The 25316-nt window shown below is 47.0% G+C and overlaps 1 protein-coding gene across 3 annotated transcripts; it reads right to left on the reverse strand.

The window, feature by feature from the left end:
* Nucleotides 1-10391: 10391 nt before the first annotated feature.
* Nucleotides 10392-24046, reverse strand: LOC139599940 (L-threonine 3-dehydrogenase, mitochondrial-like). 3 transcript variants are annotated; one of them, XM_071447688.1, is made up of 10 exons: nucleotides 23948-24046; nucleotides 21435-21546; nucleotides 18997-19198; nucleotides 18638-18680; nucleotides 17456-17526; nucleotides 16593-16742; nucleotides 15222-15394; nucleotides 14193-14283; nucleotides 13486-13755; nucleotides 10392-13273 (listed from the first exon to the last, which is right to left on the reverse strand). In XM_071447688.1, the coding sequence occupies exons 3-10, from the start codon at nucleotides 19178-19180 to the stop codon at nucleotides 13134-13136; spliced, it is 1122 nt and encodes a 373-aa protein (XP_071303789.1). In that variant the 5' UTR covers nucleotides 19181-19198; nucleotides 21435-21546; nucleotides 23948-24046; the 3' UTR covers nucleotides 10392-13133. The 3 variants fall into 3 exon arrangements, with proteins under 3 accessions (XP_071303789.1, XP_071303798.1, XP_071303807.1); XM_071447697.1 differs by lacking the exon at nucleotides 23948-24046 and adding an exon at nucleotides 23279-23297; XM_071447706.1 differs by lacking the exon at nucleotides 23948-24046 and adding an exon at nucleotides 23149-23237.
* Between the last annotated feature and the right edge of the window lie 1270 nt (nucleotides 24047-25316).

A 25316-nucleotide genomic window follows, 5' to 3' on the forward strand; every position in this document is an offset into this window, starting at 1 on the left:
CCCCCAAGGTCCCCATCCATCCCTTACTCCCCTCCTCCCTCCTCAATCTGCTCAACTCTGAGCAAAACCACTGAAAAGGAAAGCGTGTTCCCAGCTCCAGCCCACAGGGAGAAGGTCTGGAGAGCTAATTATAAACTCCTGCATCAGAGCCATCAATAATTCAGGGAGCTGAAATGGAGCTGGAGAGGAGCGGCAGGACAGGGCCCATTCAGTGCCTTAAGCACCCAGGGTCAGGGTGGCCAAATCACTGGGAATTAGTGGGATGCAGCTCTGCCACCTCTGCATTTCCAGGGCCAGACACCAAATTCAGGCTCCCCATTCCTCCTCCTGCTTCACTGGCAAGTGAAGCTGGCAGGATCCTGCCTCTCTCTGGGTTTCAAGCCACCAAACTCCAGGTTTCCTCCCAAAAAAAGATACAAGTCCCATTCACCACCTCTTCCCACACTCAGCCCTGCACTTCTCTCTGCCCTGGGTGAGATTTTGAATTTGTTAGAACGGGGTTTTATCCATGAGTTGGGGTTGGAGTATCCATATGGCCAGAAATGTTTCTCTCTTCCCATCCTTGAGACACTGGGCTGGGGCTGCCACATCTTCCTGAGCATCCCTTAAATTCAAGAGGAAGGAAAACTGGAAGGAAGAAGCCTGAAGCTGAAGTTAAAACATCACATGGGGTGTATTTTGCTAAATTGTGAGTTCGACCCATCTTTGGATGCATTTCCCATCGGCTGAGCTTCTGTGTGGACTCAGCAAAACAGAGGGACTGCATTTGTTGAGGCAGGTAAAAATGGGATGTGGGTTCCTCATGCCACAGGGGAAGGGACAAGGGGACACTCCAGCCACAGCACAGAGCACTCCATGCAGTTAAAATTCCAGGCAAAACTCACACAGGGCTCAGAATTATTGTCCTGACCACCCTGGGATGTGTCTCCATCCTGATTTAGCCACTCTGCCAGCTGCTAGGAGGAAAATTAACTCTATCCCAGCCAAAACAGCTGGAATCAAGGATTTTAGAGCTTTTCCAAGCTGTGATTCTATGAAACAAGGACAGTCTCCAAAAATTAGGGCCCTGACATGCTCTGAACATCCTCAAGTGTGTCTGGGACCAGCTCCAAAGGGGTAGTTGTGTAATTTGGGGGGTCCCTGCAGCAGTGAGAGCTGTTCCCTGCAGCTCTCCCAGCTCTCAGCTGAGGCTCTGGCTCCCTCTCCTGACTCCTTTTACCGGTCCAGCCATCCTCTAAAAGCTGGTGGGGGAGGCACTGAGATTGCTTTTCACCCATCAGATCCAGGCCAGGGGCACAAACAAAACCTCCGAGTGGCTCAGGTGTCCCCAAAATCCAGTTGTGGAGATGGTTCACCCACTGAAGTTTCTGAAGGAATAACAGGGTGCAATGTGCTTCCAAAGCTCCTCCAAAAAACCCTGTTAAACCTGTTGGACCACATCAAAATACCACCAGCACCTTGCCAAGCCTTGCATTTTTGGGACCTACAGAGAGCCTCCCATGTCCATCTCCTCCCAGTGTACCTGTGCTTTAATGTGGGACAGATCCTTTTTGCTTCTCCAAGCCCTGGTGTCCATCCCATATCCTGGGATGGCTTCCATGCCCTCCTAATTCCACCAAAATCCGTGCCAGGCCACCTCCAGCTCATCCTTGGGAAGGTGGAACCAGGAGAGCAGCAGCAGCAATGAGGCAGAGGAGGGAACATCCCTGAGCCAAGCCTGGGGTGCAGGAAAGGGATCCTGAAGGATATTTAGGAGGGGGGACATGCATCATGGGGATAAACACATTTAAAGAGGAATTAGTGGCTCCAGGAGCAAGGAAATCCTTCTGGAAAACAAAAAATCACCTTGCAAGGCAGCGTTTGGTATCTTCGTGACCAGGCTTGTCCCCTCTGGGGGTGACAACAACAATCCAGGGCTCAGTCCTGCCCTTGTCCCTGTCCTGGATGTCCTCTGTGCCCCTGCCCTGCTCCTCTGACAGGCTCAGGATTGCACCAGCAGATGGCAAGACGAGCCCACATTTTGGGATTAAAGTAACCACGAAGGGGAGAGAAATGTGGGAGCCACCGGTGCCAGAGTGGGGCTCCTCTTGTGTCTGATTTGGGGTTCAGCTCACCCCAGGGCATCTCTCTCACTCCCTCCAGCTGCTACTGCCTCAAATTTTCCATACATTTGGCATTTTTTTGTTTCTCTGCCTCTCAGTGAAGTAAATCCTGGGGTGGAAACATTGCTAGGGAAGGGCTGGTGGGCAAATGGGATAACACCCAGGTGTGTAATGCTTCATTTCCATGGGAAGAAGGCTGGAAAATATTTGTAGCATGGGAGGCTGGGGGAGAAAAAAGGGGAATGGCCAGGTTTCAAGAACCTTTAGGGAAAAAAAATTAAAAAGCAATGCTGGTCCCATGAATCCTGTCCCAGCAGAACACCTGGCTATGGTCCCTGCCTGAATTTGACCTTCTTGGGAGAGATTTGGTTCCCATCCCACCACTTCCCATTCCCATTATTGGGAATTAATTGAGATTTATGTCAAGAAATTCGTTCCTCTCTCTCTCTTTTCCTGTCTCCCATTCCTCCTGTTTATTCTATGATTCCATGATTCTGTGATTCCATTAAAATAACAACACATTTGAGGAGGGGAGAGCTGCTTTCACATAAATGAGTGTATCCCAATTGTACATAACTACCATTTTCTTTTGAAAATATTAAACAATCAAATATTCAAACAAAATCCTGTACCGGGAGAGTTTTGATGATTCAAAACCTTGCCTGCTGATGTTGTCATGCACAAGGTCCTCAAAATCCAGGGTGCAGGGGAGAGAGGATGTGATAAAGCAAAGCAGATTTTTGGCCTGGGCTCAATGAGTGAGGATGGAGAATCCTCCACCTTCTCACTTCTTCAAAATCATTCTTTGAGCAGCTTCTTTAAGTTTGAAGAAGAATCCTGGGTCAGATGTTTCTCTGACACCAAGCTTGGACATGGAAAAAACTTTTCATAGAATCCCAGAACAGGTTGGGTTGGAAGAGAACTTAAAAACCACCCAGTTCCACCCCTTACCATGGCCAGGGACACCTCCCACTATCCCAGGCTGCTCCAAGCCCTGTCCAGCCTGGCCTTGGACACTTCCAGGGATCCAGGGGCAGCCACAGCTTCTCTGGCCAACCTGTGCCAGGGCCTCCCCACCCTCACAGCCAAGAATTCCTTCCCAATATCCCATCTAGCTTTGTCCTCTTTCAACTTAAAGCCATTTTGTGTGTTCTGTCCCTCCATACCTTGTCCCAAGTCCCTCTCAAGCTCTCATGGAGCCTCTTTAGGCACTGAAAGAGGCTCTGAGCTCTCCCTGGATCCTTCTCCAGGTGAACAACCCCAGCTCTTCCAGACTTTCTCCAGAGCAGAGGGGCTCCAGCCCTTGGAACATCTTCTTTCCAAAGACTTCTCCTGCCCCAGCAGTGCTGCTTGCCCCAGGCACACCCCAAATTTCTGCAGCTGCTGCATCTTCAATGCCCCACAGCACAGCAACCTCCACCACCTCCCCTCCAGCCTCCCAGCCAAACCAGCTCCAGTTATTTAATGGCTTCTGGGGAGAGGACAAGTTAAGCCTCAAATTAAACTTTCCACTTCAACAGGCACCTCAGCAGGATGGAGACCCCTGCCCTGGCCAGACAAGTAAAGCTGTGTCTGGCTCCAAGTGTCTTGGAAGAGATGGAGAGGCAGCTTCTGGTGGAGTGGCAGGTGGCTGCCATGGGGAGGGATTTGGGAACTGGCAGGAGAGAGGCACGAGCCTCCAGCCCAGCAAATATCTGATCCTCAGCCATGGAAAAAAAGCCATCACTAAAAAGCATCAGCCAGAGCCATGAGTGGAATCTTCTTGGCAGTAATGGAACAGTGTTGGAAGACCATCCAGGCTTTGAGCTCAGTGTGAGCGGCTCTGTTGTCACTGCATCATCATCATCATCATCATCATCATCATCATCATCATCACTGCATTCAGAGTCTGAATCAGGGCTGAAAACTGAAATGAGGCCTTTCAAACTGACAGAGGGCAGGGATAGATGGGATATTGGGAAGGAATTCTTCCCTGTGAGGGTGGTGAGGCCCTTGCACAGGGTGCCCAGAGCAGCTGTGGCTGCCCCTGGATCCCTGGAAGTGTCCAAGGCCAAGCTGGACATTGGGGCTTGGAGCATCCTGGGATAGTGGGAATTGTCCCTGGCCATGGCAGGGGGTGGAGCGAGATGGCCTTCAAGATCTCTTCCAACATAAACCATTCTATGGTTCTACTATTTTAATGTGGGTTTTTTAAATAATTAAATTACAATTTATTTTATTTGCCTCCATCCAACAGCTTGGGGGCTGTGGACTGCAGTCCCTCCATGGATCCCAGCCTAGCAATGCCTTCTTCCTCCTGTGCACAGCCCTCCTCCATCACAACTCCCTTTACACCATGGCTGTCACCTCTGGAAAAACAAAACCTCCCCAAAGCTCCCCAGGCCCTTGCACAGAGACATTGTCCTGAGAGGGCTGTGGGGTATCCCCAGGGACTGAGGTGCCACCATTCCCATGGAATGCTGACCCTGATGGCCTCAGTCTCCTGCCAGCTGAGGCCCTGGGGACAATGCCAGGTCCATGTGCCCAGGCATGGGTGGGAAATGTCCCCCAGAGGCTCAGGATTATCTCAGGCCAATGGGCTTGGCTGCTGTTGCCAGGCAGGAAGGCTGGAGGTGGGAAATCTGCTCCTGGCACTGATCCTGGGGCATGCTGCCAACAGAGCAAACAGCCCTGTGATCATCAGCACCCAAACGTCTGCTCTGTCACCCACGGGTGCCCAGAGGGACCCTGCTGCTCCTGGCCAAGGGACAGGGCAGCTCTTCCAGCCAGGAGGGCTGAGGGATGGATGGATGGATGGATGGATGGATGGATGGATGGATGGATATGGATGGATGGATGGATGGATGGATGGATGGATGGATGGATGATGGATGGATGATGGATGGATGATGGATGGATGGATGGATGGATGGATGGATGGATGGATGATGGATGGAAGGATGGATGGATGGATGGATGGATGGATGGATGGATGGATGATGGATGGATGATGGATGGATGATGGATGGATGGATGGATGGATGGATGGATGGATGGATGATGGATGGATGGATGGATGGATGGATGATGGATGGAAGGATGGATGGATGGATGGATGGATATGAATGGATGATATGAATGGATGGATGGATGGATGGATGGATGGATGGATGGATGGATGGATGTGGGTGGATGGATGGATGATGGATGGATGGATGGATGGATGATGGATGGATGATGGATGGATGATGGATGGATGGATGGATGGATGGATGGATGGATGATGGATGGATGATGGATGGATGATGGATGGATGATGGATGGATGGATGGATGGATGGATGGATGGATGATGGATGGATGGATGGATGGATGGATGGATGGATGGATGGATGATGGATGGAAGGATGGATGGATGGATGGATGGATATGAATGGATGATATGAATGGATGGATGGATGGATGGATGGATGGATGGATGGATGGATGGATGTGGGTGGATGGATGGATGATGGATGGATGGATGGATGGATGATGGATGGATGATGGATGGATGGATGGATGGATGGATGGATGGATGTGGATGGATGATGGATGAGGGAGGGATGGATGGATGGATGGATGGATGGATGGATGGATGGATGATGGAGGGAAGGATGGATGGATGGATGGATGGATGGATGGATGATGGATGATGGATGGATGGATGGATGGATGGATGGATGATGGATGGAAGGATGGATGGATGGATGGATGGATGGATATGAATGGATGATATGAATGGATGGATGGATGGATGGATGGATGGATGGATGGATGTGGGTGGATGGATGGATGGAAGGATGGATGGATGGATGGATGGATGGATGGATGTGGATGGATGGATGGATATGAATGGATGATATGGATGGATGGATGGATGGATGGATGGATGGATGGATGGATGGATGTGGATGGATGATGGATGAGGGAGGGATGGATGGATGGATGGATGGATGGATGGATATGAATGGATGATATGAATGGATGGATGGATGGATGGATGGATGGATGGATGGATGGATGTGGATGGATGGATGGATATGAATGGATGATATGAATGGATGGATGGATGGATGGATGATGGATGGATGGATGGATGGGTGGATGGATGGATGGATGGATGGATGGATGGATGGATGGATGGATGGAGGTGTTGCTGTTTTCTTGGCATCTCCTCAGCCAGACAGCATATTAAAAACAGCTCAACAAACTTCCAGGTGGGCCCTGTGCCAGTTGGGGCTTTTCAAGGCCTCTGCCTTCCATGGAGGTGGCAAAATTCATGGAGAAGTGAGAGCAGAGGTGGTGGGGGGAACCAGAAGGTTTTTCACAATGTGATTTAGTGGGAATTATGGGATCCAGTCAAAGGCTGGGCTGGATGATCTGAGAGGTTTGTTCCCACCTTAATGCTGACATTCCATTCCCTGTTTCTGTGATCAAACGTGGGCTTGGATGAGCAGGATCTGCACCTCACTGACCCCTCCTCCTCCTCCTGCCACTCTCTGTTCTGGCAAATTCAGCTCTGACCCAACTTGGAATTACTTTTGTTTGTTTTATCTGTCAGCTTCCACACTACCTTGAGGTGGGGGAAAGATTGCAGGAGGAATTGGGATTATCCCTGGTTTCCAACGTATATTTCCCTCCAACAAGGCCAAGTGTGACATCTCTTCATCCCTGCCTCAACTTCAGACCTGCTTAAACCACATCTAACCATGGAAAAACACATGAAAAAATAAATGGGCAATTTATTGACCTTTCCTCCTTTTACCTTCCCCAAAGGCAAGTGCAGCTGGGAAAAGTGTGGAAGCACATGTGTGCCCTCCAGGAGGGGGCTGGACTCAGGCAAAAGGAACATATTTTATTTCAATATTAGACACCCACACCAATCATGAATCCACACCAAATCAATTTCCCTAGAGCTGGAGCTCAGTAAACCACTTATCCCATGAAACAGCATCCTTGGGGTGGTGTTTGTGTGCAGCCAAACACACTCAGACACTCTGTGATGAGTTCCCTACAAGACATCCTACCAAAAAATGTCATTTTAGCAGTTTATCACATGTCATTTTATCAATTTAGGACATGTTGGCAAGCTGTATCTGAGCAATTATGATGTAAATTCCTGTATTTATCAAAGGAATATTGCTGTGGATATAGTGAAAACCTGATCCCACTAAAGTAAGCATGATAATAAGATAAGTAATTATTATAAATAAAATAGTGATAAAATATTAAAACTCAACTGTCTTAAAAATTAATTACAAATTTTGGAGTTCACATGGTTCATATTCCTTTCTAGAAGATAATTTTTTCCTTAAAATTTCAAGGACTAGAAAGGTAAAGATTTTTCCTAAACCTCCTATGAGCCTCTCAGCATCACAAGGGTCCAGGAAGAAGAACTTTAAAAATGCCCCAAATCTGGGCACTTTTGGGCCACGTTGGGTCAAAGGGGATGAACTCTGGACTTTACTTTCTCTCCTCTGACTCATCCTTTTTGCAACAGCTCTGCTGGTGACAGATCTTTAACCTGGAATAGTGGAAAGGCTGGAGAGGTGTGTGATCTGTTGCATCACACAGGTGAAGTGACATCACCCTGGCAGCAATGCTCCTGCCGTGCCAAAAATCCATCGGTGTCCTTGGAGCCGGCTGTGCCCTGCCAAGAGCCTCCTCTATTTTAGGATTGGTCCAAAGCTCATCAGAGAAGTTCCTGAGGATGCATTCCCAACCCAGTTTTCCATTCAGCTTCACATTCACCTGTGAAAGGGTTCACAGAATTGTGGAATCATGGAATGGTTGGTGTTGAAAGGAAATTTGAGAGCATCCAGTTCCTACCCCCTGCCGTGGGCAGGGACAGCTTCCACTATCCAAAGTTTCTCCATGCCCCGTCCAACCTGGCCTTGGACACTTCCAGGGATCCAGGGGCAGCCACAGCTTCTCTGGGCACCTCGCCAGGGCCTCCCCACCCTCACAGCTGAGAATTCCTTCCCAATATCTCATCCATCCCTGCCTTCTGGCAGTGGGAAGCCATTCCCCCTTGTGCTTTCCCTCCATCCCTTGTCCCAAGTCCCTCCCCAGCTCTTCTGGAGTCCCTTTAGGCACAGGAAGGTGCTCTCAGTTCTCTCTGGAGCCTTCTCTTTTCCAAACTGGGATATCAAAGCTCTGCTTGAGGTCAAAAGAAGTATTATCCTGTACCCTAGGTATTTTCTACTCTGGGATTCCATATGAAATGGGGGGAGAGGGCAGAAGACTGTCTATATTTTTGGTTAAAAAGTTTAAATCCTCTCAAAAGCTAACATTAACCTGTGTCCTGTACCTTCTCAGGAGCTGCAGGAGGCTGCACAAGGACTTTAGGGGCAGGAAAACCTCCTGAACTACTCACAGTTGCAGAAACAAGTGCAGGAGACAACTTTCTTTCCTGGTTGAGCAATGCCTAGTTGAGATTTAGCTTCCATAATGGTGCTGCTGAGGCATGAATGTCTTTTGAATTGCATCTCCACAACTCTGTGTGCCAGCTCTGAGCTGCTCTGTGTCATCCCAGTCATCATGAATTCCCTGGGTTTGTTCCAGGAGCTGCCCCCTCCCTGCCCCTCAGCCCCAGCATGCCACAGGCACTCAGTCCCACGGGGAATTTAGGATCACATACAGTTATGGTATGAAGCCAGAAATAGCCTGGAGAGCATCTGTCTGGCCTGAGGCTCCAGGAGAAGGGCAAATGTCAGCTGATGTTCCCTAAAATAGACACAACCTGCCTGCAGCAGGGCAGGAAAGCCACCAGGCCTGGCTGAAACACAGAGCGTGGGGAGGGGGCTGCAAGGTGGGGATCCCAGCCCCTGGATTTCCCTCTGGATAACCCAGATGCTCTCCTCTCTTCACCTCCCTGGGCTCCACTTCTCTTCCCTGCAGGAATGCAGAGCTCCTGACAAACAGTTGGGAACTTGATTCCAACCTGAGGAGCAGCAGGAGGGGTTTTCCAAAAGCACAGGGGTTAATCCCCCACATCCCACACACCTTTCCACTAAGGGAAGGAGCTTCCTCCTCTTTCTGCACCTGTCTGATGTCTTAAACAGCCAAAAGAAGAAAGCAGCTCCAAGTTTCATCCAATCTGGCCTTGGACACTTCTAGGGATCCAGGGGCAGCCACAGCTTTTCTGAGCAATCTGTGCCAGGGCCTGCCCACCCTCACAGCCAAGAATTTCCTCCTAATATCCCATCTAAACCCACTATCTTTCAGTTTAAGGCCATTCCCTGTGTCCTGTTCCTCCATACTTTGTTCCCAAGTCCCTCTCCAGCTCTCCTGGAGCCCCTTTAGGCTCTGGAAGGGGCTCTGAGCTCTCCCTGGATCCTTCTCTTCTCCAGGTGAGCACCCCCAGCTCTCCCAGCCTGGCTCCAGCTGCAGCACCATCACCTCTGGCACCTCTAAAAGCCAGGCTGGGCTTGTGTCAAACAGGACTCAACAAGACCCAGACCAAGGATCAAAGAGGAGTAGCTGGGAAGAGCAACACTCTCCGAAGCGCCATGGCCACGTTATTCATTGTACCGTGGTCAGGAGGAACGTTCTCTCCACCACAGGTTCTCATCATCAGGAGGAATGTTCTCTCCACCAGAGGTTCCCATGATCAGTAGCAATGTTTTCTCCACCAGAGGTTCCCATCGCTGGAAAGCCGAGGTGTGGGAGGAGGGCAAGGCCTCCTTTCACCTGCAGGGAGGGTTTATCCATGGATTAAGGAGGCAGGGTGGGGCTGTGGGGGAGTTATGGGTGTCATATCCTCAGCCAAGCTTCTCTTGCTGACCCATCACAGGTTGTGCAACACCTGGAGGCAGGACCTGCTCAGACAAAGAAACAGGGACCCAGCAGGGCCTCACCACCCTCACAGCAAAGAATTCCTTTCCAATATCCCATCCATCCCTGCCCTCTGGCAGTGGGAGCCATTCCCTGTGTCCTGTCCCTCCATCCCTTGTCCCAAGTCCCTCTCCAGTTCTCCTGGAGCCCCTTTAGGCTCTGAGGCCTTCCTGAATCCTTCCCTTCTCCAGGTGAACACCCGCAGGAGCTTCTCCCAGCCTGGCTCCAGCCCTTGGAGCATCTCCATGGCCTCCTCTGGACTCTCCCCAGCTGCTCCATGTGGATTTTCACTTTACAAACTCTCCCTGTGACTTCATTTACTCCGAGCATCGATGCCACATTTAACACCCCAGCTGCTGACTCAGCCTGCAGGGCTCTTCCCTCCTGGCTGTGTCACTTTTCCCACCTGCTCCAACCAATGACAAACCAAGGATCCATTTGCAAAGGATTTTATTAAAGTAGGCATCACCCACAACTAACAATAGTTGAAAAAATATTCTTAACAACCTTTTTTTTTTTAATGTTTTTTGTCCTGAATAAGTAATTTAACAGCCACAGTGCTCAAGTGTCATAAGGGAAATCTCTGCCCAGAAGTCAAACTTCCAGCTGGTAGAAAAAGGTAGATATTTTGCACCACATCAAGTTGGTTTAATACAGAAAAAAAATTGTGACATCTTTACACATCATTAATGTGGAAAACATGGGGGGAAAAAATTTACAGATCATTGGCGAGATTGAAAATGAGAATTTCAAACAGGATGCAGACCTTGCAGACACATTTAATAACATTCCCTGATTGTCACCACAGTTTCCTTCAGACCACTCTTTATAGGAACATGGGTTATTTCAGATTTTAAAAAAATTAAGTTGCTTAAATGACTGCTCCTAAATGAGGCCAGTAACATCTCGGCAGGAAAAACAAAACTGTTCAAAATGCCATAGGTTTGAATTCCACCTTTGCCATGACACCTGTTCCAAGGCTTTTGTGTAATTCCACCACCAAGGACAGTGTTTCAGAAGAAAGAACATTCCTGTTCCTCACTCTTGCTGACTCCAATGAAACTGGAGCTGGAAATGAGGGTGAGGGGATCAGAGCCCAGGACTCTGAGTGATGTAAGGACATGGAGTGAGACCCATCAAAAACTCTTTATTTTACACTTCCCAAAAGTGGAACAGAGGCACTGCGGAGTGGACAAGACACTTCAGCTCCTTTCCGGCCCTTCATCTGCTGGCTCCAGGTCCCTGGGAGATAATCCAGTCTGGATCCCATCCTTTTGGGCAGAGGACAAAGCCCAGCCAGTCTCTCCTCAGAGGGTGGGAAGGGAGGGCCGACTTCACCGCCCATTGAGCCAAAAATTACACTTGAGCTACATGAGAGTTACAAAGTGGCCAAAGTTTAAAAATTTGTCCTTTCAGCAATGTAAACAATATAAAAATGTTTCAGTAACAGCCACGACCCTTGAGCTTAAATACCGGGGAAATTCCTACTTTGCCCACAGATGAAAGGGTAAAATACATACAAAACCAAGAGATACAAGTGTAACAAATGTTGCAAATAACTGGGTTTCACCAAAGAATCTTCATTGGAAGGTTACTTTTGTGAGGAAACATATTCCCTGCAGGAGAACTCCTGCACAAAGAGACAGAAGTCTGATCATGGCAGGGTTACAGAGAACACAACAGACTCACAACCACCAAAGCACCGTCACAAAAAATAGAGCAAACAAGTTGTAAGCAAAAAAAAAAAAAAAAAAAACCTTGAATGTTTGTTTTTACCTATACACACTACTGGAGTATACAAGACAAAAAAAAAAAATTAAAAAAAAAAGAGAGCTTCCTGTAGGGAATTTCCAGTCATTTTGAAAATGAAAGGTATTTTTCTTTGAAAAAAATAAAAGTCCAAAGCTCCCAGAAGCTGTTTCTCAGCTGGAGTAGCTAACAGCTCAGACTCACATCCATGGAAACTGGTATTTTACCTACAATGGCTTTCCTGTGTCTCCAGTTTGTCATTTCCTGAAGTCTCCTAAGTAGCTTTTGAACTGACACCTCTTCCTCTCACACATCTACTAAAACTCCCTTGTTCATCCCAGAATTCTCCTGTGCTTGAAACTAAACGAGCAGAACAGCCCTTAGCTGTAGCTAGAAGATGGCTTCAGCTTCTGGATCCCTCTCTGAAGAATAAAAGGGTATGAGTTACATATAAACAGCATCTACAAACACAGTGCATGTGGAAAATGGGGTGAACAGGAAAGATTTCCAAGGCTGACCCGACTCTACAGTAAGGCTCCATCCTCAGCCTACCTTTAAAATTTGTTCCAGGCAATGACACTGTGCAGGGACTCCAAACAGCTGGGAGAACCAAAAGTACTGCTAGAAACCCCAGCCAGAGCCTTGCCCTCCCTGAAATCCCACCCAGACTCACATCCATGGAACAGCTCTTCAGATTTCAGCTCTCCCTCCGAGGCTGCACTGAAGGCAGCGGCACTTGCAGAGAACAGGAGAAAGCTTTGCTTGTAAACCCTGTTTTTTTTTAAAGCATGATGAGAATTCAAGTCCTATTCCACTTCACATTTATAAATAGCATCATAAGAATGCTACTCTGTATGCCCTAGGTATAGAAAAGTGTATGCTTAGACAGCACTAAAGAGAGATATAAATAGGAGCTATCAAGCAAAGCTTGATTTCAAACTAGAATTGCAACACCCCCCTGCAATTTGGAAACATGAAACAGCTCTTCTGATGTCTCTTTTGTAAGCAAAAACTAAAAAAAGGTTCTTGCTACAACCTAACATCCTCCACCAGCAAAAAGCAAAACCTATTGTTAGCTTTTTGGGATATGCCTAAAAGTTGGACAATGCTATCCCACGTTGTTTGCCAAGGAAGAGGCAGGAATGATTGGAGAGCCATCAGCCAGGAGTAAGTGCTATTTTGGTGTTTTTCCCTAAGTGTGAAAGTTCAAGAACTCTGTGTTTGCCAGCAGTGCTGTGTTTGGGGACAGCACCCAGTGCTGTTGTTTATCTAAAGGACATTCCAGCTACAGGACATTTCTGCCCAACTCTGTCACTACTTACAAAAATTAGTAACTGACATGCTCTAAGACTCAGAAAATTAGAAACTAAAATGCAGCCATTTCTTCCTGGTCCTCTGTGGAAATCTGGAAACATCTGAAAGCATTTCAGTTAGCTTGGGCAATCCTAGAGTCAGACCCAAGGTAGCTAAACATGGTGGTCACCAGCTCAGGGAGGTCATAGTCGTGTTTCCAACCCCAGTCCCTGCGGGCATTGCTGTCGTCGAAGTTCATGGGCCAGCTGTCAGCTGCAGGGGAAAAAAAGAAAAAGAACCAAGAAAGGTGAGGTTTAGGAAAAAATCTCCCTGAACTTTGAGATGTTTCATCACTACTAAAGCTGAATTTTGAACCATAAGACTTGAACTGCACAGGAGCAATTTGTCAGTTCCTAAAAAGAAGAGAGACTTTATTTCAGCTCTGGTGATGTTTTTCCTTACCTGCTGCCAGGGAACATACTAACCTATGGCCTGCCTGACTTGATCCACGTTGTAGGTCATCTGGAGCTCAGGGACATACTTCTGCACCTCCTGGGCCAGCTCCTCAGGAGTGAAGCTCATGGCACTGATGTTGTAGGTCCTCATGGTCAGGGCTTCTGCAGGGGCCTCCATGACCTCCAGCGTGGCCTTCAGGCAGTCATCGATGTACATCATGGGCAGCCGGGTGTCCGGCCTCAGGTAACACTTGAATTTGCCAGTCTTTATGGCATCATGGAAAATCTGGACAGCATAATCTGGGAAAGAGAATAATGGATGTGTATGATCTGTGTTGTGCACTTCATGACAGTCAACAAACCTCAGATCAACCCCAAAGTCTCCTGTCTCAAATCTGGCAGCAGGATTGTGAGATATTCAGTATGAAATCACAAAGTGGTTTGGGTTGAAAGGGAGCTTAAAGATCATCAAGTTCCAATCCCCTGCCATGGGAAGGGATGCCACTCACTGTCCCAGGGTGCTCCAAGCCCCATTGAACCTGGCCTTGAATATTTACAGGGATGGGGCAGCCACAGCTTCTCAGGGCAACCTCACCACTCTCACAGGGAAGACTTTCTTCCCAATATCCCATCCATCCCTGCTCTCTGGCAGTGGGAAGCCATTCCCCCTTGTCCTGTCACTCCATGTCCTTGTGAAAAGTCCTCCCCAGCCCTCTTGTCATGTACCAGTCACTCACCAGTTGTTCCCCCCCCAGGCTGGGAATCAGCAGAGATAATCCCTGGATACCTGAGGCAGCGGAAGTCCAGGCCATAGCGGTAGTGGTAGTACTGGGGAGGGGGGAGAAACACAGAGTTACACACCAAGAGTTGGTCACACACCCACTCATTTCACAGGAAAAATCTGACACAGGATGAACCTTCAGCTGTCCCAGGACAGGGATGAAAGGAATGGAATTATTGAACAAGGCCTATTCCCTGCCTGGCAGCTGATCTCCCTGCTTGTCTTTTTCCAGCTCACATCCACATCGGTAAACATGGATCTTTGACATGGATTGTCATGCTACTCATGTAAGGGTCTACAATGTTCAGAAACTGAACATTCCCAAGTTTGTGAGACTTTCCAGGATAATACAGACCTCAGACCTGGAAACTATATAAAAATACCAGCTTTAAAAATGTTTTTTATAAGTAACTACAAAGCCAAAACAGAAGTTGTGCATGTGCAGACTCACAAGACTTTAGTCTTTTTTTGTAGAGGAGGAGCAAAAAGTCATCATTGTGTATCTGCTGTCACAAGGCTTTGTGCACTGTCCTTTCTGCAGTGCCATTCACACTGGCACAGAGGCCAAAGCCATAAAAAAACAAGGAAAGAAATGACACTCAAAGTCAGCTGTTTGCCAGCTTCCCACGTTTTTTGCTTTTCCCAACAGAACTCAAAAGATATTTGACTTTCAGAGCTGCCTCAGACTATTGCTGAGTAGTAAAGTCTGAATTAAGGAAAAATGGGGGAAAGAATGAGTGGGGAATCTTACAAAAGCAATGATGTTCCAATCATAGAATCATGGAATAGCTTGGGTTGGAAGAGACCTTAAAGAACATTCCAACCCCTGCCAAGGACAGGGACAACTTCCACCATCCCAGGCTGCTCTGAGCTCTGTCCAACCTGGCATTACCATGGATGGGGCAGCCACAGCTTCTTTGAGAAACCTGTTTCAGTGAAGTTCTCCCAGACCTTTTAGAAAATGAATAAAATAAAAAATTCTCACCTCTCCCATGAGCTCAGCATGGACTTTGGAGACTCCATAGATTGTCCTTGGTCTCTGAATGCAGAGATCAGGAGTTGGATCTCGAGGAGAGGTGGGTCCAAAGGCTCCAATGGTGCTTGGAACAAAGAGCCTCAAATTATGTTCAGCTGCAATATCCAGAACATTGTGTAAACCTGGGAAAAAAACCACAAAACAATAGGATTTATCAGAATATTTCTGCTTTCTCAAGCCATTGTGGGAATTATAGAATATTCTCATCTGGAAGGCACCCATCAAGATCATCCAGTCCAACTCCTGGCCCTGCACAGATATCCCAATAATCCCACCCTGGGAGCATTATCCAAACACTCCTGGAGCTCTGACAGCCTTGGGAATGTCACCATTCACTGGGGAGTGTTATAGGAGCCTCCTTGAGCTAGGTCTCATAAGCTCTTGGAGGTCTATAACACACCTAAGATCACTCAGCTACCCTTAGAGGCATAAAAATCAGCAGGATGGCTTCTGTTGCAGTGTTGGAAAGAAAAAGGTTTAATAAAAGGTAAAATAAGAAACAGAGAAAAACTGAGCCAAGTGCAAGAGGTTCTTGCTCCTGGAAAAACACCTCACAAAAGTGATTAGTTTCTTTGTTCTCTTCTTTTTCTAATAAATTGCCCAAGCAGGACTTTTTGGCTTCTGTCCAGTTAGCTACCCTTAAGTTTGAGGTGAAGTCCCTAAGGTCCTATGAAGTGTCTTTTTCACCTAATGGAAGAGAGAAACTATGGTGGTGTTCACAGGGGTCCCAGGATGAGAGAAAAGAATGCTGACTCCATGTTTCAGAAGACTGATTTATTATTTTATGATATATATATTTATATTATATTTAAAGTAAATTATATATTAAAACTATACTAAAAGAATAGAAGAAAGGGTTTCATCAGAAGGCAGGAAAGGAAAGGAAAAGAGGAAAAGGAAAAGGAGGAAAAGGAAAAGGAGGAAAAGGAAAGGATGATAATAAAATCTTGTGACTGACCAGACAGTCTGAGACAGCTGGACTGTGATTGGCCATTAATTAGAATCAACCACATGAGACCAATCACAGATCCACCTGTTGCATTCCACAGCAGCAGATAATTCTTGTTAACATTTTGTTCCTGAGGCCTCTCAGCTTCTCAGGAGAAAAATCCTGGCAAAGGGATTTTTCAGAAAAATATCATGGCTACAAGAAACTTCTGGCCTTCTTTCCTTTTTGAGGGGACAAAAGACACTTTTGTGTCTCCATCAACAGGGAGCACATTCCTACAGGGGAGCTGTTCCAATGCCCCACACCCTCTGGGGAAGAACCTTTCCAAACCTGCCCTGACACAGCTTTAAGCACTCCAAGGCAGCACTCACCAGTGATGTTGACAGCCCTGGCCAAGGGCACGTTGGCCTCTCCCACGGCGCTGAGCAGGGCGCTGTAGTGGAAGAGCCACGTGATGCGATTGTTCACCACGATCTCCCGCAGGTTCTTGTAGTCCAAGATGTCTGCGAAGATGAAAGGACCTGGAGGAGGTGGAAGCAGTGGGAAATTGGATGTCAGGAATGGATGGAAGGAAGGTCCTACATGAAGCTCAGGCTGCTGTTTCTACCACCTAAATACATCACTAAACATCGAGGTTGAGGAAAAGTTTTTGTAAGTTTCCAGTGAAAATCAAAGAGTCTTAAATCCTACTCTATATCCACCTCATAGTAAAAATTCCCTGAGCATGTAAAAACAAAGCACAAGTTTCATTTCCAACCTCCTCCCTCTGAAAGAATAAAAGCACCTCTTTTTCAGCAGGAGCACAAGGTGTCTTAAATCCTACTCTATATCCACCTCATAGTAAAAATTCCCTGAGCTTGTAAAAACAAAGCACAAGTTTCATTTCCAACCTCCTCCCTCCAAGAGAATAAAAGCACCTATTTTTCAGCAGGAGCACAAGGTGCCTCAAATAGTTATTCAAGTTGTAAAAGTGGCACATTTTTTCACTGCAAAGAGAAATATTTTCTTAAATATTTCTCTTTGAAGTGAAAAAATGCAAAGAGAAATATTTAGGAAAAGGGAATAAGAGAAGAAACCAACATCTTGGCAAGATTTGAAAGCAGGGAGGCATTATGCAGAAGGTTTCAACAGCAGCTTGTCAGTGTAATCCACTTATCACTTTGATAATTAGTTTATGAACATCTGAGGTAAAGTCAAGGTTTTTTTTTTTCCATGTGCTTCCCCAGTCACTTACCACTATAAAAAACATTATCTGCAGGCTTTCTAATGTCAGACAAGATCACATTGTTCTTTCCAAAACGTTTCCTATGTAAAAACACCCACAGGGAACAGTGAGTCCACAGCTTTTTGAGATAATCCATCAGTTGTTATTTTGTTTTGCAGGAGTGATAGCAGAGGAACAGTATTTTCCACAATAAAATCAGTTACTGCACTAAACAAAAAAACACCCCAACAATCCTTTAAATATCAACCCAGCATCTTGAAAAATGATCAAATACATCTAGTAGCAGTCACGCTCTGCATAAGGATAGAGAAATTTCTTAGAAAGTGAAAATATGTTGGGAAAAGAGACTTTCCTACACTTTTCTTACTGAAAATTTTACCCAGGGATAATTTACTCCCCTGCAGACAACAAAAAGCCACTGGGATTGTTGTAGCTGCAATTACTTTTATATCAACTAAGCAAACAGAAGAAAGAAATTGTGACCTTATGCTAATCAACACAAGGCTGTTGGAGAGAGCAGATCTGGGGGCATTGGAGCACATTCTGGCCTTCTATTATTTGGGTAATTTTAAAATATATCATAGAAATGGTAGAAAATGTTCAAACTGCTACAGTGTTGAGTGCAGTGAGTCTGTTCACATTTAGTCTTGGTCTAAATTCCCTCCAGCAAAGACTGTGAGCAAATGATAAACTGGAGCTGAGCTGGATATGGACAAGGATATGGATCAGGGAGAGCTCTTGGAGCATTTCACATTCTTGAAAAGATGTCATAAAAAAAGGAGGTAACTGTGCTTGAGGTAGGGAAAAGGAGAAGGAAAAAGAAGGAAAAATCTGAGGATTCAGACTCTGAATACTCCCATTTAACTGGAAGCAAACAACTCAGCAGACAGTCCCTCAGACAAAATCTTGCTATTTTGGGAATTGTGACCAATGGACACACAGAAAATACGTCAGAAACCCACAGCAAGCACTGGAGGGACAAATAAAATGATGGTGAAAATTTAATTATAGAATCATTAAGAATCATTAAGGAAAAGACCTTTAAGATAATCAAGTCTAGCCATTAATGTTATTTACAAAGCCAAGAGACAAAAACAGCATTTGAAAAATAGGATTTCTTTTATAAACAACTTTCCAGACAACTATTGCTGGAATTCCTCACTCATAGCAAGCCAGGGAATGGTGACCCACCTCAGCAGCTTTGCAAGTCCCACCCCGAGCTGGCCAAGACCACCTAAGAGACAAAAATCAGAGGAAAAGGGGGGGGTCAGAATGCAGAATTCCATTATTATCTGTTTCACATCAAGAATTAGTATGATTTTCTCAGTGAGTCAGGAAGCTTTTACATTTTTTTTCTCAAGGAACTGGTTTCAGAGGAGTTCTGGAATTAAAATAGGAAAGTTCGCACAGGACTCTGATGGCAAAAATCACCCCAATTCCAGGATGTTTGGGGTATTTTTGCTTCCAGACCTGTGCCCTTTGGGGAGGGAGGAGAGCAGTGGGAAAGCTCAGCTGAGAAGCAGGAACCCAGCTGTGCCAGGAGTGCTGACCTGTGATTAGCACCCGGGGATGATCCGACTCGGAGAATGTCACCGAGTGGAAGCTGGCGTCGGAGGCCACCTGGCGTGGGGACACCCCAATGGCCCTGACGGGCACCAGGGACACCCCACAGCCACAGCCAGAGCTCTGCAGCAGCTGGCTGGCAGCTCTGCCCAGGTTCCTGACGATTGGCATCTTCCCCTTTCAGGTGTGCTGTGAAGGAGAGAGACAAAAGATGAGTCACGAGTGATTCAACCCCATTAAACGGCTTTTAAAACTCTGCTAAAAGAGAAAACTCTGCAGGGATCCAGAGGAATTTGATGCCATCCCAGGGCTGGGGGATTGTGCCAAGCAAGGGCTGAAAGCAGCCTGGGATGTAACATGAGCAGAGGTAATGTATTCCCTGGAGTGAGCTCAGGAAAATATCCACAGTCCAGAAAAATGGGAGAACGCTGAAAAGCTTAATTTAAACTTTTTTAAACTTTTTTTAAAACCTCACTTGGAAGTGTGATTTTAAGGATAAATACAGAATGGAACAAAGCTGCTGTGATGCCACATTTGGAGTGAAAGTTTTGCAGGCTGCTGTGTGTAAGCAAAACTCCTCAGGATTGCATCAGCAAGAGCAGCTGAGCCAAGGAGGCAGCAGGAAATATCTTGGGAAAAAAGGGACATTTACTCTGATTTAACACTCAGATGGACAGGACCCAGAAAGCAAACAGAGGAGTGGCAGGGCTTAGCCAGGCCTCGGGAAAATGTCCTAATTATTTCACATAATTATAATTTACTCTGTGCTGCATTCAAGTTTGGGTTCTCGCTCTCCAAATCTTTCATATTGCAGAAGGAAATGCAAAGTACCCCAAATAAATGACACCTGCAGCCACAACTGGTCGTTTCTGTGGTGCAAATTTAATTCTCTCAAATAAAATCCTCAAGGCACAGCCAGTCATTTTTTCCTTATCCCCTCTGAACAATTTTGAAGTATTTCCCAATATCTAGAATATGCAAATTCCCAGATGAAAGCATATTTCAAACTTGCCTGATGGGGTTACCCTGTCAAATCTTTTCTTGGGGCATATATTCTAAAAAGAAGAGTCAGGTAGATGGAAGCTCTCCACAAGAAACTGCAGCAGTTCATTGCTGCAGATGAATTCCAGTTGCAGAGAAAAGCAAACAAGTGATTAATGTGGGTGTTCCTTTCACTTCTCAGTCGCCTGACAGAGAATGTTCTGGTACTTGAGGGAGTTCTGCTATTTAAATACAGATTTACTAAATATTGTCTAGTAAGACAGCCCCATAAAATTGCATTATTGAAAAAAAATACATTTCAACTGATCAAAAAGACTTGGTCTGAGATGCCCAGAGAGGTGATGGGAGTGCCCATCCTTGGAAATATCCAAATTCCATCTGGACACAGACCCAGGCACCAGCTCTCATGATAATCCCTTCCTATTTCAGCATTGAAGAATAAAATCTTCCAGCACTGAGAGAGACTCACTGGTCTGTGTGACAAAAAAATTCCACTCCAAGTACCTGAAAAAGCATTTTGAGCTTTGCAAAGTACAAAAAAAAAAAAAATTGGCTGTGACTAAAATTTGTTTCCCAGTGACTGGACTGGTTTTTGCAAACATATTTAGAGTGAAACCACAAAGGCTTAGGTTAGAATTTACTCCCAGGTCTGAGTCAGAACAGTAAATGCATTTTATACCAGGAACTGAAACAGCCAGGCAGCAGAGCTGCTGCAAAAACCTCCACTGATTGTATTTATTTCTATTTCAAATACAAAGGGGGAAAAAACAGGTGTGACTGGCTACTAAAGTTGCCATAAATGCACAGATATATAAAGAAATCAATATCATGCCTTAAAAACACTTCCCCAAATAGCTGAAGTCAGCCCCACACAGTGATTAACTTGCAAAAGCAACTCATACAGGAAAGCCCATTCTCCTAGATCCAAATTTTTCACCTTAATTAACTTCCAGGAGTTATTAACAGCTCTGAACACATACAAAAAATTAATTTAACTGATGTAAAATAACTTATATTTTTATAGGCTTCCCTTTTTACTATCCCAAAGGGGAATATTTTCTGTTCCCTTGGGAACTGAAGAGGAAAAAATTACTTATATAATATATAGATATAATTAATAGTGGAAGGTGTCCTTGCCCATGAAACAGGATGAGCTTTAAGATCCCTTCCAAATCAAACCATTCCATGATTCCACAATATATTTTCAAACACCCGCACACATCCCCTTCTGAATAGTTTCTCAGTCCCTGATCTCATTTATCAACTCAAGCTGATATTAGAAAGTATTAGCAAAATGAGGAAGTTTTATTCTGAAACATCAAAGTTATTTCCCCCATCCCAGTAATTTAAACCAATAACCAAAGCTAATTTCAAGGATTAGGCAATGGAATTGCAGCTGGAATTTTCCCTCTCCTGTACTCACCTGGGCCTCAGCTGGTGATAAGGCAGAAGCAGAGCAGAGAAGGCAATTTATAGGACACTGCCTCTTTGGAAAGCCAATCAAAACCTGGCAGAGAGTAGGAGTTGTCCCACACCTTAAGGAAAAAAAAAAAAAAAAAAAAAGCGTGTGAGAGCAGCAGCAGCAGCAGCCAGGGATTTCACTGTTCTCTCCTGCTTGATTTTGAAATGCCTGGAAGTTTGGAAGAGGCAGGGAAAGGGCTCTGAAGGTGCACAAGCAGCTTCTCCAAGTCCCAGAACCAGCCAGCCTCGGGTCATGGCTGAAGGACAGAGTTTAAATTAATTAGTGGCAATGCAAAAAGATTAGTAGAAAGCAAACACGTGTCCCAATGAACAATAATCAGCCTGGGATAGCAGGAAATTTCTGGGGTTTGTAAGAAGATTAAAGCACTGGGAGAGGGAAAAGAGGGAATAAAGAAAAAAAAAAAAAAAAGAGAGACACATTCATAAAATGACATTTAGTGAGTGAACTGCCAGTTGCTGATCCTCTGCGAGGTTTCCAAGGTGTTACATAAGCAGCAACACCTGTTGCTCACATAAAAGTCAAAAATGTTTATGGAAACCAGCAGCTCTTTTGAATTAGTTATTAATAGAATGTCACAGTGACAAGAAAGATAGGAAAGTCATGGGCTTTGTCTGGAAAGTCCCACTGCAAGCTTCAAAGAAAACGGGAGAGAGGGAGGAAAGAGAGGTCAAACCAAACCCCAGAGGTCCCACAGGATTTCTGGGGCTGCACAGCTGCTGGGATGCCACAGGACGCCCCTCCAGGGAGCTAAACCAAAGAATCCAGAACTTTCTTCTTTCAAAGAAAATCAAGGGACTCTGCAGGACACAGGATCTCACAGATTCCCAGCAACATCCTCGGGAACATGGTCCACACCAACTCACTGAGCTCCAAGTTCTCAACTCCCAACTGGCTCCAAACCCCACAGCTTCTGCTTCAGATCTGCAGATTTGCTTATGCATTGGGAACCTCCTCTAATTTTCCCAACTGTATCAAGAGCTTGAGGAGTGACACAGCACCTTACTTGGGCATCCAGAAGATGAAGCACAAGCCACTCTGCTCACAGGAGAGCCTCTATGGTGCTCAAGTGCTGCCAAGTGGAAACTCCATCAGATCCCTGCATTTGGGAGCACTCAAGCTGCAACAAGTAAGGGATAATCTCAGCTCAACCCCAGCCACTGCTGCCTGGATAGCTGGACCCAAATGCATCTCACATTCCCTGCTGGCAATTCCTCTGCTTCCGAGACCCCTCAAGCTGGGACGCTGCGTCCCTGCTGGTGTCCCCTGGCAGGGGAGATGTGCCAGGGTGTCCAGGCTGGAGCTGTTCCCTCTGGCAGGGAGCTGCTGCTGGCCAAGCTCAGCTGGAATAACCTTGACACACACGCCCGGCTGCTGTCCCAGGGGTGACGCACGGCCGGGGATGAGGCCGAGCCCCTCTCCAAGAGGAGACGTCAGCTCGAGCCGTGAGGGACCTGCTGGGAACCTGACCTCAGTCACCAAAAATAAACAAAAGGAAAAAAAAAAGAAAAAAGGGAGATTACGCAGCTGCTGAACAGCGTGAAATGTGAAACTCCTGGAAGAGGTAAGGAAGATTGGTCCAGAATGTTCAGTGTAACCTGGGCAGAGTGGCCAGCAGGGGAGGGGGGGATTCCGCCCCTCTCGGGTGAGATCCCACCTGCAGAGCTGGGGCCAACAGCAGAAGGATGTGGAGCTGCTGGAGAGAGTCCAGAGGAATCCACAGAGATGCTCCAAGGGCTGGAGCCCCTCTGCTCTGGAGCCAGGCTGGGAGAGCTGGGGGTGCTCACCTGGAGAAGAGAAGGATCCAGGGAGAGCTCAGAGCCCCTTCCAGAGCCTAAAGGGGCTCCAGGAGAGCTGGAGAGGGACGAGGCACGGAGGAACAGGACAAGGGGTAGCAGCTTTAAACATAAAAAAGTAGGTTTAGATGGGCTACTGGGAAGGAATTCTTGGCTGTGAGCATGGAGAGGAGCTGGCACAGCTTGCAGAGAAGCTGCAGCTGCCCCTGGACCCCTGGAAGTGTCCAAGGCCAGGTTGGACGGGACTTGGAGCAGCCTGGGATTGTGGAAGGTGTCCCTGCTCACAGCACGGGTTGGAACAGGAGGATCTTTAAAGTCCCTTCCACCCCAACCATTCCCCGATTCCCTGGCGCTACAGCCGGCACAGCCCCCGCTGATGAAACCACGGAGCCGGGGCGGGTGACGGGCACGAACAAAACCCGCCCGCCCGCAGCGAGTGTGCGGTGAGGCACCAAAGCGCCACGAGCGCCAAACCCGGTCCCGAAGTGTCCCCAGAGTGTCCCCAGAGGAGGGGACAGCGCGGTGCCGGGGAGAGCCGCCCCGCCCCCACCCCATTCATTCTGTCGTGCCGGGAGCGGCGCGGCCCCGCCATCCCAAATCTCCCAAAGCCCCGCAGCCCCCGGTCCGGTCCGGTCCGGTCCGGTCCATGCCCGCGCTCACCCCGCTCCTGCCGCGCTCCCGCCGCTGCCGCCGCCCCGTTCCCTCAGCCGGGGCCGCTCGCGCCAGAGCCGGGGCCTGACGTCAGCGGCGGCCGCCCAGGGGATTGGGCGGTGACGTCACACGGGCGTGATGTCACGCGCCGTGAGGGGCGGCGGTGCCGGGCGGGGCGCGGCGGCCCCACGGGAGCTGAGGGCGGGCGGTGCCCGGCCACGGGGACAAGGGACATTAAAGCTCATCCCATCCCCTGCCGCGGGCACGGACACCTTCCACCATCCCTGGTTGCTCCGAGCCCTGTCCAACCTGGCCTGGAACACTGCAAGCGATGGGGCAGCCACAGCTTCTCTGGGCACCCAGTGCCAGGGCCTCCCCACCCTCACAGGGAACGATTCCTTCCCAATATCTCATCTAACCCTGCCCTCTGGCAGCGGGAAAGGTTCCCCCTCTTCCTGCCACTCCATGGTCTTGTGCCAAGTCCCTCGCCATCTCTCCTGTTGGTCAGCACTCACCGGCTGAGCCGCTGTACAACACAGGCTGGTCACAGATTCCCAAATCCCAGAATTTCTAATTCCCACAGTCCCAGGATGGGTCAGGTTGGAAAGGACCAATGGAGGCCATCTGGTCCCATCTCCCTGCTCAAGAAGGGTCGTGCCAGAGCACAGGGTTATGTCTGTGAAAAATGCCAATCATTTGTTTTTAAAATTTTAAAAGTTTAATAGTAATAAAATGGTTGTAAAAATAGTAATACGATTAGAGTAATAATAATTTGGACAATTTGAATTAAGACAATATGAGACAATAGAGACAAAGAGTTATGGATGTCCGGCTACCTTTTTCTGGGCAGCACGAGCCTGAAAAAGGACACACATTAACAAAGGATTAACCTTTAAAAGCAATAGCCTGTTGCATATTCATACACCTCATACATGATGCATAAATTCCATTCAAATACAGGATTCTGTCTGGTCATCCTCAACTTCTTCCTCTTAATCCTGACAGTGCCTTCAGGTGGGAAGAAGTTCGTTTCTCCTGATAAGAGGGCAATAAATTCTTTTTCTCTGAAAGATTCAGGTGTCCTGTGGCTGCTATCTCAGTGCGAGTCCTTTCTTTAAAAAAAGTATCCTACATAGCATAGTTTCTATTTTAACATTTTTTATAACCTAAAACTGTATTTAACACAGTACTTAAGAGAATTAATCCAGCACTACTTTCTAACACAACACATATAATATTCATTTGAATATTTGCGAAAAGCCAATCACAAAATACGTGCATTTTTTACAATGTCCAGGCAATTCTGGAATATCCCCAGTGAGGAGACTCCACTCCCTCTCTGGACAATCTGTTCAGTGCTTGGTCACTGCACAGAAAA

Source organism: Agelaius tricolor, unplaced genomic scaffold (genome assembly GCF_023055355.1).
Source record: "Agelaius tricolor isolate 1412-34295 unplaced genomic scaffold, bAgeTri1.0.p SCAF_1, whole genome shotgun sequence".
In the NCBI taxonomy this organism is placed as follows: Eukaryota; Metazoa; Chordata; class Aves; order Passeriformes; family Icteridae; genus Agelaius; species Agelaius tricolor.